This window comes from Oncorhynchus gorbuscha, linkage group LG20 (assembly GCF_021184085.1).
Source record: "Oncorhynchus gorbuscha isolate QuinsamMale2020 ecotype Even-year linkage group LG20, OgorEven_v1.0, whole genome shotgun sequence".
Lineage (NCBI taxonomy): Eukaryota > Metazoa > Chordata > Actinopteri > Salmoniformes > Salmonidae > Oncorhynchus > Oncorhynchus gorbuscha.
Genome location: NC_060192.1, coordinates 36,252,224 through 36,270,779, shown reverse-complemented (window position 1 = coordinate 36,270,779; position 18,556 = coordinate 36,252,224). Strand labels below are relative to the sequence as shown.

The 18,556-nt window shown below is 49.4% G+C and overlaps 1 protein-coding gene across 1 annotated transcript in view; it reads right to left on the bottom strand.

Annotated features, from left to right (window-relative positions):
* The window catches only part of LOC124006907, a 27,212-nt gene extending 12,398 nt beyond the window's left edge, over window positions 1-14,814 (bottom strand). The window contains exons 1-3 of the mRNA XM_046317096.1: window positions 14,708-14,814; window positions 13,371-14,517; window positions 2,567-2,707 (exon numbers count right to left, since the gene is read on the bottom strand). Of these exons, the coding sequence (XP_046173052.1) occupies window positions 2,567-2,707; window positions 13,371-14,432 (1,203 nt within the window). The 5' untranslated portion in view covers window positions 14,433-14,517; window positions 14,708-14,814. The remainder of the gene's footprint in view (window positions 1-2,566; window positions 2,708-13,370; window positions 14,518-14,707) is intronic.
* Window positions 14,815-18,556: the final 3,742 nt, after the last annotated feature.

The window sequence follows — 18,556 nt, the reverse complement described above, 5'->3', positions numbered from 1 at the left end:
GTCCTTTGTGTGGAGGTCAGGGGTCACAGAGAGGACTGTCCTTTGTGTGGAGGGTACATGGTAGATCAGGGGTCACAGAGAGGACTGTCCTTTGTGTGGAGGTCAGGGACAACAGAGAGGACTGTCCTTTGTGTGGAGGTCAGGGGTCACAGAGAGGACTGTCCTTTGTGTGGAGGTCAGGGGTCACAGAGAGGACTGTCCTTTGTGTGGAGGTCAGGGACAACAGAGAGGACTGTCCTTTGTGTGGAGGTCAGGGGTCACAGAGAGGACTGTCTGTGTGATTCTCTGAGATGAAGAAGTTTTACATGAGAGGTCTATCAGTCTGTGTTTATTTCCTTCATATTGCCTCTGTAAACTCTATAAGGGATTTAGTGTTTTGTGTTTATTTCCTTCATATAGCCTCTGTAAACTCTATAAGGGATTTAGGCCTGGGTTGCTGTGGACTAAGCACGTTATGACAAATGCATTTGTATAAAGTGCTAAACAAATCAAATGTGATTGTTTGATTAACTTAAGTAAAGCTAACCTGCCAACAGCCAAGCCAAGCATGTAGTTCAGTATTTTTCACGTTTATTTACTGCCAGGTAGGTTGCCAGGTTGGTCCTCAGAAACATATTTATTTGATGGAGGAGAACCTAAAATGCTGAGAATTCTTGATTTGCATTGCTGCTGGTGTGCTGGGTTGCCAGATTGGCACAAATAAAGATTGTTTCAAACAATTAGGGAATCCTGAAGATTGTTGCTGTTGGTTAGTTGGTTGTTTGTGTAACAGAATAGTTTCCGTCCCTCTCCTCGCCCCTACCTGGGCTCGAACCGGGGACCCTCTCCTCGCAAGGGGAACAACTACTTCAAGGTCTCAGAGCAAGTGACGTCACCGATTTAAACGCTATTAGTGTGCACCACCGCTAACTAACTAGCCATTTCACATCAGTTACATATGGATGGTTGGTTAGCTGGTTGGTTAGCTGGTTGGTTGGTTAGCTAGTTGGTTGGTTAGCTGGTTAGCTGGTTGGTTGGTTAGCTGGTTAGCTGGTTGGTTGGTTAGCTGGTTGGTTGGTTAGCTGGTTGGTTAGCTGGTTTATTGGTTAGCTGGTTGGTTAGCTGGTTGATTGGTTAGCTGGTTGGTTAGCTGGTTGGTTAGCTGGTTGATTGCTGGTTGATTGGTTAGCTGGTTAGTTTGGGTTGGAACTGTACTCTACTGTGTTGCCAGATTGGTTGAAGTTACAAGTTCCCCTCGTTAAGGGATTAATGCTGAGTTTCCGCCTGGAAGCCAGATGAAGGCAGACCAAAACACACACACTGTATACCCCACCCCCCACACCCACCACACACAGACAGATTTATACAAACATTTAATGATGGAAAACAACAGGTTTGGGTTGCATCCAAACAATTACTGTTAATTAATTCAACCATAGATTAAACTGATGCAGAATAGTTGTCTGCACGCATGGCAACACGCTGGCTGAGGAACGTGTGTGTGTGTGTGTGTGTGTGTGTGTGTGTGTGTGTGTGTGTGTGTGTGTGTGTGTGTGTGTGTGTGTGTGTGTGTGTGTGTGTGTGTGTGTGTGTGTGTGTGTGTGTGTGTGTGTGTGTGTGTGTGTGTGTGTGTGTGTGTGTGTGTGTGTGTGACTGTATGTCTATGTTCTATCAGACTGTCTGTGTTCTATCAGACTGTGTGTCTGTGTTCTATCAGACTGTCTGTCTGTGTTCTATCAGACTGTATGTCTGTGTTCTATCAGACTGTCTGTCTGTGTTCTATCAGACTGTGTGTCTGTGTTCTATCAGACTGTCTGTGTTCTGACTGTTCTATCAGACTGTCTGTGTTCTATGTCTGTGTTCTATCAGACTGTCTGTCTGTGTTCTATCAGACTGTGTGTCTATCAGACTGTCTGTGTTCTATCAGACTGTCTGTGTGTCTGTGTTCTATCAGACTGTGTTCTATGACTGTGTTCTATCAGACTGTATGTCTGTGTTCTATCAGACTGTCTGTGTTCTGTGTTCTATCAGACTGTCTGTGTTCTATCAGACTGTATGTCTGTGTTCTATCAGACTGTGTGTCTGTGTTCTATCAGACTGTCTGTGTTCTATCAGACTGTATGTCTGTGTTCTATCAGACTGTATGTCTGTGTTCTATCAGACTGTCTGTGTTCTATCAGACTGTCTGTGTGTGTTCTATCGGACTGTCTGTGTTCTATCAGACTGTCTGTGTTCTATCAGACTGTGTGTCTGTGTTCTATCAGACTGTATGTCTGTGTTCTATCAGACTGTGTGTCTGTGTTCTATCAGACTGTCTGTGTTCTATCAGACTGTATGTCTGTGTTCTATCAGACTGTCTGTGTTCTATCAGACTGTCTGTGTTCTATCAGACTGTATGTCTGTGTTCTATCAGACTGTATGTCTGTGTTCTATCAGACTGTATGTCTGTGTTCTATCAGACTGTCTGTGTTCTATCAGACTGTCTGTGTTCTATCAGACTGTATGTCTGTGTTCTATCAGACTGTATGTCTGTGTTCTATCAGACTGTATGTGTTCTATCAGACTGTCTGTGTTCTATCGGACTTACCAGTTCTGGTTGTTGTGTTTCTGGTTGGTCGTTGTCAGAGTGGGAGGAGCTAGCAGCGCTGAGTGCTTCCTGTATGTCCAGATTGAGCTGATCCAACTTCCTCATCAGCTGACTCATAGAATCACACCACGGGGACCGTGCCTGGGACAGAGACACGGACAGAGACACGGACAGAGACACGGACAGAGACACGGACAGAGACACGGACAGAGACACGGACAGAGACACCGACAGAGACACCGACAGAGACACGGACAGAGACACGGACAGAGACACGGACAGAGACACCGACAGAGAGACACCGACAGAGACACCGACAGAGACACCGACAGAGACACCGACAGAGACACCGACAGAGACACACCGACAGAGACACCAGACAGAGACACCGACAGAGACACCGACAGAGACACCGACAGAGACAGAGACACCGACAGAGACACCGACAGAGACACCGACAGAGACACCGACAGACACCGACAGAGACACCGACAGAGACAGAGACACCGACAGAGAGACACCGACAGAGACACCGACAGAGACACCGACAGAGAGACACCGACAGAGACACCGACAGAGACACCGACAGAGACACCGACAGAGACACCGACAGAGACACGGACAGAGACACCGACAGAGACACCGACAGAGACACCGACAGAGACACCGACAGAGACACCGACAGAGACACCGACAGAGACACCGACAGAGACACCGACAGAGACACCGACAGAGAGACACCGACAGAGACACCGACAGAGACACCGACAGAGACACCGACAGAGACACCGACAGAGACACGGACAGAGACACCGACAGAGACACCGACAGAGACACCGACAGAGACACCGACAGAGACACGGACAGAGACACCGACAGAGACACCGACAGAGACACCGACAGAGACACGGACAGAGACACCGAGACAGAGACACCGACAGAGACACCGACAGAGACACCGAGAGACACCGAGAGACACCGACAGAGACACGGACAGAGACACGGACATAGACACCGACAGAGACACCGACAGAGACACGGACAGAGACACGGACAGAGACACCGACAGAGACACGGACAGAGACACGGACAGAGACACCGACAGAGACACGGACAGAGACACCGACAGAGACACCGACAGAGACACCGACAGAGACACCGACAGAGACACCGACAGAGACACCGACAGAGACACGGACAGAGACACCGACAGAGACACCGACAGAGACACGGACAGAGACACCGACAGAGACACGGACAGAGACACCGACAGAGACACGGACAGAGACACCGACAGAGACACCGACAGAGACACCGACAGAGACACCGACAGAGACACCGACAGAGACACGGACAGAGACACCGACAGAGACACCGACAGAGACACAGACAGAGAGACCGACAGAGACACCGACAGAGACACCGACAGAGACACCGACAGAGACACGGACAGAGACACCGACAGAGACACCGAGACAGAGAGACCGACAGAGACACCGACAGAGACACCGACAGAGACACCGACAGAGACACCGACAGAGACACCGACAGAGACACCGACAGAGACACCGACAGAGACACCGACAGAGACACCGACAGAGACAGGGACAGAGACACGGACAGAGACACACACACACGTTATAATGTGACCAGATTAAGCCCCAAAAAAGAGTGGGCCATACACAATGTAAACAGAGGAGGCTGGTAGAGGAGGCTGATAGAGGAGGTTGGTAGAAGAGGTTGGAGGAGGAGGCTGGTAGAAGAGACTGGTAGAGGAGGCTGGTAGAGGAGACTGGTAGAGGAGGCTGGTAGAAGAGACTGGTAGAGGAGACTGATAGAGGAGGTTGGTAGAAGAGGCTGGTGGAGAATGCTAGTAGAGGATGCTGGATGAGGAGACTGATAGAGGAGGTTGGTAGAAGAGGCTAGAGGAGGAGGCTGGTAGAAGAGACTGGTAGAGGAGGCTGGTAGAGGAGGCTGGTAGAAGAGACTGGTAGAGGAGGCTGGTAGAGGAGGCTGGTAGAAGAGACTGGTAGAGGAGACTGGTAGAGGAGGCTGGTAGAGGATGCTGGAGGAGGAGGCTGGTAGAGGAGACTGGTAGAAGAGACTGGTAGAGGAGACTGATAGAGGAGGTTGGTAGAAGAGGCTGGTGGTGGATGCTGGTGGAGGAGGAGACTGGTAGAGGAGACTGATAGAGGAGACTGGTAGCGGAGGCTGGTAGAGGAGGCTGGTAGAGGAGGTTGGTAGAAGAGGCTGGTAGAAGAGGCTAGAGCCCAGTCCTCTGTGGATAAACTACAGTTGAAACACACTGATGCTTTCAGAGCCCAGTCCTCTGTGGATAAACTACAGTTGAAACACACTGATGCTTTCAGAGCCCAGTCCTCTGTGGATAAACTACAGTAGAAACACACTGATGCTTTCAGAGCCCAGTCCTCTGTGGATAAACTACAGTTGAAACACACTGATGCTTTCAGAGCCCAGTCCTCTGTGGATAAACTACAGTTGAAACACACTGATGCTTTCAGAGCCCAGTCCTCTGTGGATAAACTACAGTTGAAACACACTGATGCTTTCAGAGCCCAGTCCTCTGTGGATAAACTACAGTTGAAACACACTGATGCTTTCAGAGCCCAGTCCTCTGTGGATAAACTACAGTTGAAACACACTGATGCTTTCAGAGCCCAGTCCTCTGTGGATAAACTACAGTTGAAACACACTGATGCTTTCAGAGCCCAGTCCTCTGTTGATAAACTACAGTTGAAACACACTGATGCTTTCAGAGCCCAGTCCTCTGTGGATAAACTACAGTTGAAACACACTGATGCTTTCAGAGCCCAGTCCTCTGTGGATAAACTACAGTTGAAACACACTGATGCTTTCAGAGCCCAGTCCTCTGTGGATAAACTACAGTTGAAACACACTGATGCTTTCAGAGCCCAGTCCTCTGTGGATAAACTACAGTTGAAACACACTGATGCTTTCAGAGCCCAGTCCTCTGTTGATAAACTACAGTTGAAACACACTGATGCTTTCAGAGCCCAGTCCTCTGTGGATAAACTACAGTTGAAACACACTGATGCTTTCAGAGCCCAGTCCTCTGTGGATAAACTACAGTTGAAACACACTGATGCTTTCAGAGCCCAGTCCTCTGTGGATAAACTACAGTTGAAACAAAACTGATGCTTTCAGAGCCCAGTCCTCTGTTGATAAACTACAGTTGAAACACACTGATGCTTTCAGAGCCCAGTCCTCTGTGGATAAACTACATTTGAAACACACTGATGCTTTCAGAGCCCAGTCCTCTGTGGATAAACTACAGTTGAAACACACTGATGCTTTCAGAGCCCAGTCCTCTGTTGATAAACTACAGTTGAAACACACTGATGCTTTCAGAGCCCAGTCCTCTGTGGATAAACTACAGTTGAAACACACTGATGCTTTCAGAGCCCAGTCCTCTGTTGATAAACTGAGGTTGGAGGGACACACATTCACATTTCATATACTATGAAAGAGATGCACTGTGAGTGAGTAGGAGTGTGTGTGTTGCCATTCATAGCCAATTGAAATTCCCCTACTCCACGTCTCCCCCCCTCTTCTCCATCTCCCTCTGTCCTCACCCTCCTCTCTTCCCCAGCAGGTTATAAATAGCATCCACGGTACAGAGTCGGTCCGCTGTGTCTCTGTAGGAATCTGGAGATCTGGGGTCGCAGGCTCACAGGAAATGGCTTGACCGCCAAATCAGAAAGGAAGATATTTCACAAAATGGTCGACACGATCAGAGTAGTAGGGCTGGGGATGTGTGTGTGTGTGTGTGTGTGTGTGTGTGTGTGTGTGTGTGTGTGTGTGTGTGTGTGTGTGTGTGTGTGTGTGTGTGTGTGTGTGTGTGTGTGTGTGTGTGTGTGTGTGTGTGTGTGTGTGTGTGTGTGTGTGTGTGTGTGTGTGTGTGTGTGTGTGTGTGTGTGTGTGTGTGTGTGTGTGTGTGTGTGCGATTGCACGCGTAAACCAGCTCCTCAAAGAGACCCGATGTGCTGCTATCTGCCCCTAAGTACTCTGGGGTTGAAACAAAGAAGCTTGTTCATTTCCTGGAGGACCGACCAGTGAACAAGTACCTCACTCAGTCAGGTGACCAATCAGGGCCTGGAGAGAGAGAGAGAAAAGGGCTGGGGAATTGAAGTTAAGTTTTCAAAACAAATCCTCAACATCCCTGTTAGTGGCAGCGATGGCTAGATTTAAAGGGTAACCATGTTGGAGTTAGATCTCTCTCTCTCTCTCTGTCCCTCTACACTCCATCAAATACCCTCCCACAATCCTCTCATTCAGTAGGAGTCCCCTCAGCCCTAAAAGTTGAGGGAGGAGGGAACATGGGTTATGGGGAAGGGGGAGGGACATGCGTTAAGGGGGAGGGAGGGGACATGCGTTAAGGGGGAGGGAGGGAGGGAGGGAGGGAGGGGGGAGGGAGGGAGGGAGGGAGGGAGGGAGGGAGGGAGGGAGGGAGGGAACATGCGTTAAGGGGGAGGGAGGGAGGGAGGGAGGGAGGGAGGAGGGAGGGAGGGAGGGAGGGAGGGAGGGAGGGAGGGAGGGAGGGAGGGAGGGAGGGAGGGAGGGAGGGAGGGGGAGGGAGGGAGGGAGGGAACATGCGTTAAGGGAGGGAGGGAGGGAGGGAGGGAGGGAGGGAGGGAGGGAGGGAGGGAGGGAGGGAGGGAGGGAGGGAGGGAGGGAGGGAGGGAGGGAGGGAGGGAGGGAGGGAGGGAACATGCGTTAAGGGGGAGGGAGGGAGGGAGGGAGGGAGGGAGGGAGGGAGGGAGGGAGGGAGGGAGGGAGGGAGGGAGGGAGGGAGGGAGGGAGGGAGGGAGGGAGGGAGGGAGGGAGGGAGGGAGGGAGGGAGGGAGGGAGGGAGGGAGGGAGGGAGGGAACAAGTTCACCACACACTGAAACATGCCCACACACACACACGTCGCTGGGGATCCTGACCGACCAGAGGGAGTGACCCTTAATCTGATTGAGTCACAGTTGACATCTGAACCCTAGAGGTCATAAGGTCACGAAGAGACATAGTGATTCACCACAATACAATTCCCAGATAGACATTGACTATCAATTGACCTGCCTAACCCTAACCGTTCCACCGAACCAACCAGCTTATTCAGTCTTATTTACTACTAACCAGTCTTATTTACTACTAACCAGTCTTATTTACTACTAACCAGTATTATTTACTACTAACCCGTCTTATTTACTACTAACCAGTCTTATTTACTATTAACCAGTCTTATTTACTACTAACCAGTCTTATTAACCAGTCTTATTTACTACTAACCAGTCTTATTTACTATTAACCAGTCTTATTTACTACTAACCAGTCTTATTTACTATTAACCAGTCTTATTTACTATTAACCAGTCTTATTTACTACTAACCAGTCTTATTAACCAGTCTTATTAACCAGTCTTATTTACTACTAACCAGTCTTATTTACTATTAACCAGCCTTATTAACCAGTCTTATTTACTACTAACCAGTCTTATTTACTACTAACCAGTCTTATTTACTATTAACCAGTCTTATTTACTACTAACCAGTCTTATTTACTATTAACCAGTCTTATTTACTACTAACTAGTCTTATTTACTACTAACCAGTCTTATTTACTACTAACCAGTCTTATTTACTACTAACCAGTCTTATTTACTATTAACCAGTCTTATTTACTACTAACTAGTCTTATTTACTACTAACCAGTCTTATTTACTACTAACCATCTTATTTACTACTAACCACTTATTTACTACTAACCAGTCTTATTTACTATTAACCAGTCTTATTTACTACTAACCAGTCTTATTTACTACTAACCAGTCTTATTTACTACTAACCAGTCTTATTTACTATTAACCAGTCTTATTTACTATTAACCAGTCTTATTTACTACTAACCAGTCTTATTTACTACTAACCAGTCTTATTTACTACTAACCAGTCTTATTTACTATTAACCAGTCTTATTTACTATTAACCAGTCTTATTTACTACTAACCAGTCTTATTTACTATTAACCAGTCTTATTTACTATTAACCAGTCTTATTTACTACTAACCAGTCTTATTTACTACTAACCAGTCTTATTTACTACTAACTAGTCTTATTTACTACTAACCAGTCTTATTTACTACTAACCAGTCTTATTTACTAACCCTTCTTTACTGACGACTACTAGTTAATAAACTGATTCCACCCTCACAGACATGGATAACCAGACATCCTAAGAGTTTGGGCTCTGGTTCTGCTCCAGGGGAGAACGACTCTCCCTCTCAATGAAGCCATGGAAGTTTCATGGTCGACCGAGGTACTGCAGGCATTGTTTGCAGAAAACAGGATCTACCATTATAGTGAATGGAAAAAATGCCAATCTTTGTGTTCAATCTTGATACCAATAATTACTTCTAATACACAAGATGTATGTTCCTTGAACTGATTATTTTCAGATCACACACAAAAGAAGTTATGAGGATCATTTAGTTGCTAACAACCACCTGCAGTACCCCAGTCGGCCTTCAATTAGAGGGGGCAGCACTGAGCCAGCCTGCAGTACCCCGGTCGGCCTTCAATTAGAGGGGGCAGCACTGAGCCAGCCTGCAGTACCCCGGTCGGCCTTCAATTAGAGGGGGCAGCACGGAGCCAGCCTGCAGTACCCCGGTCGGCCTTCAATTAGAGGGGGCAGCACTGAGACAGCCTGCAGTACCCTGGGCGGCCTTCAATTAGAGGGGGCAGCACTGAGCCAGCCTGCAGTACCCCGGTCGGCCTTCAATTAGAGGGGGCAGCACTGAGCCAGCCTGCAGTACCCCGGTCGGCCTTCAATTAGAGGGGGCAGCACTGAGCCAGCCTGCAGTACCCCGGTCGGCCTTCAATTAGAGGGGGCAGCACTGAGCCAGCCTGCAGTATCCCGGTCGGCCTTCAATTAGAGGGGGCAGCACTGAGCCAGCCTGCAGTACCCCGGTCGGCCTTCAATTAGAGGGGGCAGCACTGAGCCGGCCTGCAGTACCCCGGTCGGCCTTCAATTAGAGGGGGCAGCACTGAGCCAGCAACGTCACTTCCTGGAGAAGCTCAAACTCCATCCTATGACTTCATGAGACCTCATCTTATTAACTGACGTCATTTGTCTTCAACCCACTACTGGGTCTTCACATAGGAACGAATGGTGTCTATGGCTTTCATCCACATACAGCCAACCACCACACAGAGACGTCCAGCCAACCCCCACACAGAGACGTCCAGCCAACCACCACACAGAGACGTCCAGCCAACCCCCACACAGAGACGTCCAGCCAACCCCCACACAGAGACGTCCAGCCAACCCCCACACAGAGACGTCCAGCCAACCCCCACACAGAGACGTCCAGCCAACCCCCACACAGAGACGTCCAGCCAACCCCCACACAGAGACGTCCAGCCAACCCCCACACAGAGACGTCCAGCCAACCCCCACACAGAGACGTCCAGCCAACCCCCACACAGAGACGTCCAGCCCACACCACACCACACACACACACACACCACACACCACACATACACCACACACAGCCAACCCCCACACAGAGACGTCCAGCCCACACCACACCACACACACACACACCACACACCACACACCACACACCACACACCACACACCACACACCACACACGACACACCACACACACACACACCACACACCACACATACACCACATACAGCCAACCCCCACACAGAGACGTCCAGCCCACACCACACCACACACACACCACACACCACACACCACACACCACACACCACACATACACCACATACAGCCAACCCCCACACAGAGACGTCCAGCCCACACCACACCACACACACCACACACCACACACCACACACACACACCACACATACACCACATACAGCCAACCCACACACACACACCACACACACACACACACACACACACACACACTTACACACACACACAACCACACACACACACACAACCAGTCACACACACATACACCACACATACACACACACCACACCACACTTACACCACACACACACCAGTACAGCCAGCCCCCACCACACCACACACCACACACACATACCACACATACACCAGTCTTATTTACTACACACTTACACACCAGTCTTATTTACACACACACACACACACACACACACACACACACACACACACACACACACACACACACACACACACACACCACATACAGCCAACCCCACCACACCACACACAGACACCTACACCACACATACCACACACACACACACACACACACACACATACACCACATCCTTTCATGACGAGCCAGCACTAAACAACACTGTGCCAGAGGAGAACAGATCTAGGAAAACTACCATTATAGTGGAACGTTAGGAGAACCTGCCAGTGGAACGTTGAGAACCTGCCAGTGTAACGTTAGGAGAACCTGCCAGTGTAACGTTAGGAGAACCTTCCAGTGTAACGTTAGGAGAACCTGCCAGTGGAACGTTAGGAGAACCTGCCAGTGGAACGTTAGGAGAACCTGCCAGTGGAACGTTAGGAGAACCTGCCAGTGGAACGTTAGGAGAACCTGCCAGTGTAACGTTAGGAGAACCTGCCAGTGGAACGTTAGTAGAACCTGCCAGGAGCCCCGGCCGGACCTCGCTGACAGGTGTGAGAATGTGGTCAGGAGCACGCTCACACTCACAGAACGCCTGCTGGCACATTGCATGCTGGGAGCTGGGAATGACAGGGCTGACCAGAGAAAAATGAGTGGAATTCGAGGTCCAGCCCACACCACACCACACACACACACACCACACACCACACACCACACCACACACAGAGACATCCAGCCCACACCACACCACACACCACACACCACACACCACACCACACACAGAGACATCCAGCCCACACCACACCACACACACACACACCACACACACACACACCACACACACACGCACCACACCACACACACACACACCACACACCCACACCACACATACACACACACCTCACACACACACACACACACACACACACACACACACACACACACACACACACACACACACACACACACACACACACCACACCACATACAGCCAACCCACACCACACCACACATACACACCACACCACACACACCACACCACACCACACACACTGACACACACACACACACCTGGAGACACTCACACTCACACCTACACACACACACACACACACACACACACACACACACACACACACACACACACACACACACACACACACACACCACATACAGCCAACCCACACCACACCACACATACACACCACACCACACCACACCACACCACACCACACCACACCACACACCACATACAGCCAACCCCACCACACCACACACCACACATACACCACACACACCCATATACAGCCAGCCCCCACCACACCACACACCACACATACACCACACACACACCACATACAGCCAACACCCACCACACAGCACACCACACACACATACCACACATACACCACACACACACACACACACACACACACACACACACACACACACACACACACACACACACACACACACACACACACACACCCACACACACACACACACACAGCCAACCCCCACCACACCACACACCACACACACACACCACACACCAGACACCACACACACCACACCACACCACACACATACACACCACACACACACACACACACCACACACACCACACATACACCACACATACACCACACATACCCACACACACACACACACACACACACACACACACACACACACACACACACACACACACACACACACACACACACACACACACACACACACACACACACACACACACACACACACACCACATCCTTTCATGACGAGCCAGCACTAAACAACACTGTGCCAGAGGAGAACAGATCTAGGAAAACGTGCAAGTGGAACGTTAGGAGAACCTGCCAGTGTAACGTTAGGAGAACCTGCCAGTGGAACGTTAGGAGAACCTGCCAGTGGAACGTTAGGAGAACCTGCCAGTGGAACGTTAGGAGAACCTGCCAGTGGAACGTTAGGAGAACCTGCCAGTGTAACCAGGAGAACCTGCCAGTGGAACGTTAGGAGAACCTGCCAGTGGAACGTTAGGAGAACCTGCCAGTGGAACGTTAGGAGAACCTGCCAGTGTAACCAGGAGAACCTGCCAGTGTAACGTTAGGAGAACCTGCCAGTGGAACGTTAGGAGAACCTGCCAGTGTAACGTTAGGAGAACCTGCCAGTGTAACGTTAGGAGAACCTGCCAGTGGAACGTTAGGAGAACCTGCCAGTGGAACGTTAGGAGAACCTGCCAGTGTAACGTTAGGAGAACCTGCCAGTGGAACGTTAGGAGAACCTGCCAGTGTAACGTTAGGAGAACCTGCCAGTGGAACGTTAGGAGAACCTGCCAGTGGAACATTAGTAGAACCTGCCAGGAGCCCCGGCCGGACCTCGCTGACAGGTGTGAGAATGTGGTCAGGGGCACGCTCACACTCACAGAACGCCTGCTGGCACATTGCATGCTGGGAGCTGGGAATGCCAGGGCTGACCAGAGAAAAATGAGTGGAATTCGAGAATGCCGGCCAAACCAAAACACACACACACACACACACACACACACACACACACACACACACACACACACACACACACACACACACACACACAATCGTATAAAGGTTATTTCAGTGAGAGAAATGTAATAATGGCGCCCTCTAGTGGTGAATATAGAATAGTACTGATTTTCTCACCCGTCTCCTTTCAGCCTCTTCTTCCTCCTCCTCCTCCTCCTCTTCTTCCTCCTTGGCCTTTAACCTGGTCTTATTGGTGGAGCCCAGGTCAATCAGAGAGCCAGTGGGCGGGAGTTCCTGTCCTTTCCTCTGCCTCTTCCTGTTCCTGCTCACGTTTCTACGGCGACGGCTGACTAGGAACTCCTTATACTGCGGCAGTTCAGGGATCTCTTCCTCCTCTTCCTCCTCCACATCATCGCCACCCTCATCCTCATCGCCCGAGAGAGACTCCTCTCCATCGAGGCTCTGGGTGACGAAGACTCTCGGTGGGCTGACGTTGTCGATGTTGTCGTCTCCGGAGAACACGATAGCGCTGGGTTTGTGTTTTACAATACAGAACAGGTCCATGGAACTACCCTTGCCTGGCCCTGGGGCATCTAGACACCTTTCCTGGGGGGTATCAAGGGCAACATGTCCCAGAGTCTGGCCAGGAGAGAGGGGCGGAGAGGAGACTGGAGAGGAGGGTGGAGAAGGGGTCTCCTTAGGCCTCTCCCTCTCCTCTACAGGCTCTCTAACACGTTGTTTCCCAGAGCGTCCATTCACCTCTGTGACCAGACCAGACTCTGTAGGACACACCGGTATGTGTGGAGTAGTCTCAGTCCCCGTCCCAAGCTCCACCTCAGTATCACAGCTCATCGTGGAGGTTTGGTCCACCTCATACGTGTCCCACGTCTGACCCAGGGTTAGTCCACTCTCTATGGGATCTGCTTCACAGGGAGGCCTATGGTCCATGTCCACCTCATCTAGATCTCTGTTTGTTGTGGTTTGAGCCTGAGTAGATCCACTGTTCATGGGCTCTGGGTCTCCTGATTCCCCCAGGGGAGGTGATGTGGACATGGGGCTCAGGCCATCACAACACTGCACTACAGAGATAACCTCAACCCCCTGACCCTGACCTTCAACCTCACGGTGACCCTGTACATCCTCCAGTAGAACGGTCACTGTGTCCAGAGTCTGGCCGTGTCTGTGGGGGGGTTGATGACTGACTGCAAGAGTGTCTACTGGTCTTTCACACATCGCCATGGTAACGGGTTGGAGATCCTATCATGAAGCCTCGGTGGTCAGTTCTGGTCAATGTTTCCTAAATGGGCTGTAAAGGCCTTGTTATCTGCACAGAGAACAGTTCAATATTCTGTTTAGGCCTATAGGTCAACGTGATCAATAATTCATTTCAGGTAGGATTATAGATGCTCGACTCTACTACAATGACATGACTTGAAACTGAACACAGACTAAAACATTTGTTAGTCATTTTACTCAAGAATAGTTGAGAATGAATAAATAGAAAAATCAGTTACATTTAAATCTGATTGTCCAGATTTGATCGAGACGAAACAACACATCTGATTCTGACGCTCAAGGTTCAGCGCTGAGAATTCTGCACCAAACTGAATTGATTTATGACCTGCTTCAAAAAACACAAAGAATTACATTCATTATTCAAAGACCTCTTTAACCCCATCAACAGCTTGAACCCCCCCCCACACACACACAGAAACATACCTTTAAACTCTAAACTTTAAACTGTCTCCAACTGCTACAGCCTACGTTTTCTCTCAGCTCCACACCGGGAGGGGTAACCTTGTCAATGCCTGTTTAAGTCTACTTTTCCTTGGTGGCTATTCCCGATATTTGTGTTCCCTGACCTGGTTTCAGGCCGAGTAGATGTGCATGTTTTTTCCTTGTCGTTTCCAAATAATGTGGTGGTGGGTCAACAACTGTAGCCTGATTTCCTACATTGACTTGAATTCTAGTTGGAATTGATCTCATCTATAACATATGTCTATGCTAATAATACCTGCTGACTTACCTTTTTACTGAAACTATGTTCTGTGGGATATCATAAGAAAAGCACGAGAGAGAGAGGGACAGAGACAGAGACAGAGACAGAGACAGAGACAGAGAGACAGAGACAGAGACAGAGACAGAGACAGAGACAGAGACAGAGACAGAGACAGAGACAGAGACAGAGACAGAGAGGGACAGAGAGGGACAGAGAGGGACAGAGAGGGACAGAGAGGGACAGAGAGGGACAGAGAGGGACAGAGACAGAGACAGAGACAGAGACAGAGGGACAGAGGGACAGAGATAGAGACAGAGACAGAGAGGGACAGAGACAGAGACAGAGAGAAAGAGGGACAGAGACAGAGACAGAGACAGAGAGGGACAGAGACAGAGACAGAGACAGAGACAGAGAGGGACAGAGACAGAGACAGAGACAGAGACAGAGACAGAGACAGAGACAGAGACAGAGACAGAGACAGAGACAGAGAGACAGAGACAGAGAGAGACAGAGACAGAGAGAGACAGAGACAGAGACAGAGACAGAGACAGAGACAGAGACAGAGACAGAGACAGAGAGAGAGACAGAGACAGAGAGAGAGAGAGAGAGAGAGAGAGAGAGAGAGAGAGAGAGAGAGAGAGAGAGAGAGAGAGAGAGAGAGAGAGAGAGAGACAGAGACAGAGACAGAGACAGAGACAGAGAGAGAGAGACAGAGACAGAGACAGAGAGGGACAGAGACAGAGACAGAGATAGAGACAGAGACAGAGACAGAGACAGAGACAGAGACAGAGACAGAGACAGAGAGAGAGACAGAGACAGAGACAGAGACAGAGAGAGACAGAGACAGAGACAGAGACAGAGACAGAGACAGAGACAGAGACAGAGAGAGAGACAGAGACAGAGACAGAGACAGAGACAGAGAGACAGAGAGAGAGAGAGAGACAGAGACAGAGACAGAGAGAGAGAGAGAGAGAGAACATGACAGATAATGAATCAAATCTGAAGTATTTTCTTACCTGTATCTGAGACACTGTGCAGGAGAGGTTGTTAAGGAGGGAAAGATGAACTGTCCAGACCCCAGAACACAGACCCCAGACTCCCAGAACCCAGTACCCAGAACACAGACCCCAGCTGAAGAGAGAGACAACAAGAAGAGAGTATTCCAGTGGATTTACAGTCCCGAGGAGAGTAGGAGCAGCTGTATTATCCTTGGTAAGGCAGGTCCATACCATCACAGTTTCCACTATGAGCCCTGTGATACTGTCACTGGTCCCTTCAGCCGACAGAAGAAAACCCAGCAGAGAACAACATGTGTTTGCATGTCATAAGGCTGAGATGGGAGATAGGGGAGGGGGGTTTACCTCTAAGAGAGAGAGAGAGAGGGGAGAATGAGGAGGGACTGTGAGAGGGAGAACGAGAGGAGGGGAGAGGAAGGAGAGAGAGAGCGAGAGAGAGAGAGAGAGAGGTGTTCGGAGTTAAGGACAGAATGATGAGTCTTCTTCCTCTACTACCTCATTAAACCGTGAGGAGGAGAAGGAGAGGACTGATTTGACAGACAGGTAATGAGGAGTAGGCAACATCTGTGCAGGTGTGGAGTGGAATGTGTGTGTGAGAGGGAGAGAGGGAGAGAAAGAGTGAGAGGTACATCACCCCCCCTTGTAAATATAACTTCACTTCAGGCTATGGATTCTTTCACCTTAAACACACATTCCTCAGAGAAGAATGAAGTCACACTTTTTACCTCACTCTATCTCTCCCTCCTCCACCTCTCTCTCTCTCTCCCTCCTCCACCCCCCCCCCCCCCAAGCGTCTCTTCCTATCAGCAGAATCTGTTCAGTCAGCTTCTTAAAGTAAAGACAGGGTTATGGTTAGGCTGTAGAATGACAAGCTTCATTAAACACACATTCCACAGAGAAGTATGAAGTCATGCTTTTTTCCTCCCTCCCTCATCCATCTCTATCTTTCTATCTAAACGTATCTTCGCTGCAACAAAATATGATCTGTCATCTTCTGTGCTATTTTGTTGGTTCTTTTGAGTTGTTTGAGGACGCAGAAGAGGACGCAGATCGGGCTGCCTTTTGAGAATCCGTAGGCGAGCGAGTAAACTCCCACTGCCATCAATTCTACTTGCTAACATGCAATCGTTGGAAAATAAAATTGATGACCTATGATTACGATTAACCTACCAATGGGACATCATGTTTCAATGATTCGTGCCTGAACGACGACATGGATAATATAGAGCTGGCGGGATTGTCCAAGCACCTGTATAACAGAGAAGCTACTGTCTGGAAGATGAGGGGTGGGGGTGTGTGTCTTTTTGTCAATAACAGCTGGTGAACGATATCTAATATTAAAGAAGTCTCAAGGTATTACTCACCTGAGGTAGAGTACCTTATGATAAGCTGTAGACCACACTATCTACCAAGAGAGGTCTCTCTATATTATTCGAAGCCGTCTATTTACCACCACAAACCGATGCTGGCACTAAGACTGCTCTCAACCAACTCTATAAGGCCATAAGCAAACAAGAAAATGCTCACCCAGATGCGGCACTCCTAGTGGCCGGGGACTTTAATGCAGGCAAACTTAAATCAGTTTACCACATTTTTACCAGCATGTCACATGTGCAACCAGAGGAAAAGACATCTAGACCACCTTTACTCCACACACAGAGATCCATACAGAGCTCTCCGCTGCCCTCCATGTGACAAATCTGACCATAATTCTATCCTCCTGATGCTTAGAAGCAAAAACTAAAGCATGTAGCACCAGTGACTCGCTCAACACGGAATTGGTCAGATGACGCAGATGCTAAGCTACAGGATTGTTTTGCAGCACAGACTGGAATGTGTTCCAGGATTCATCCAATGGCATTGAGGAGTTTACCACATCAGTCATCAGCTTCATCAATGAGTGCATCGACGACATCGTCCACAACATATCCCAACCAGAAGCCGTGGATTATATTGCAACATCATACAACAAACAAACAAGCAAAGCGTCAATACAAGATTAAGATCGAGTCCCAATACACCGGTTCTGACGCTCATCGGATGTGGCTTGAAAACTATTACGGACTACAAAGGGAAACCCAGACGCGAGCTGCCCAGTGACGCGAGCTGCCCAGTGACGCGAGCCTACCAGATGAGCTAAATGCCATTTATGCTCGCTTTGAGGCAAGCAACACTGAACCATGCACGAGAGCAGAACCAGCTGTTCTGGATGACTATGTGATAACTCTCTCTGTAGCCGATGTGAGCAAGACCTTTAAACAGGTCAACATTCAGAAAGCCGCAGGGCCAGACGGATTACCAGGACGTGTACTCAAAGCATGCGGGGATCAACTGTCAAGTGTCTTCAC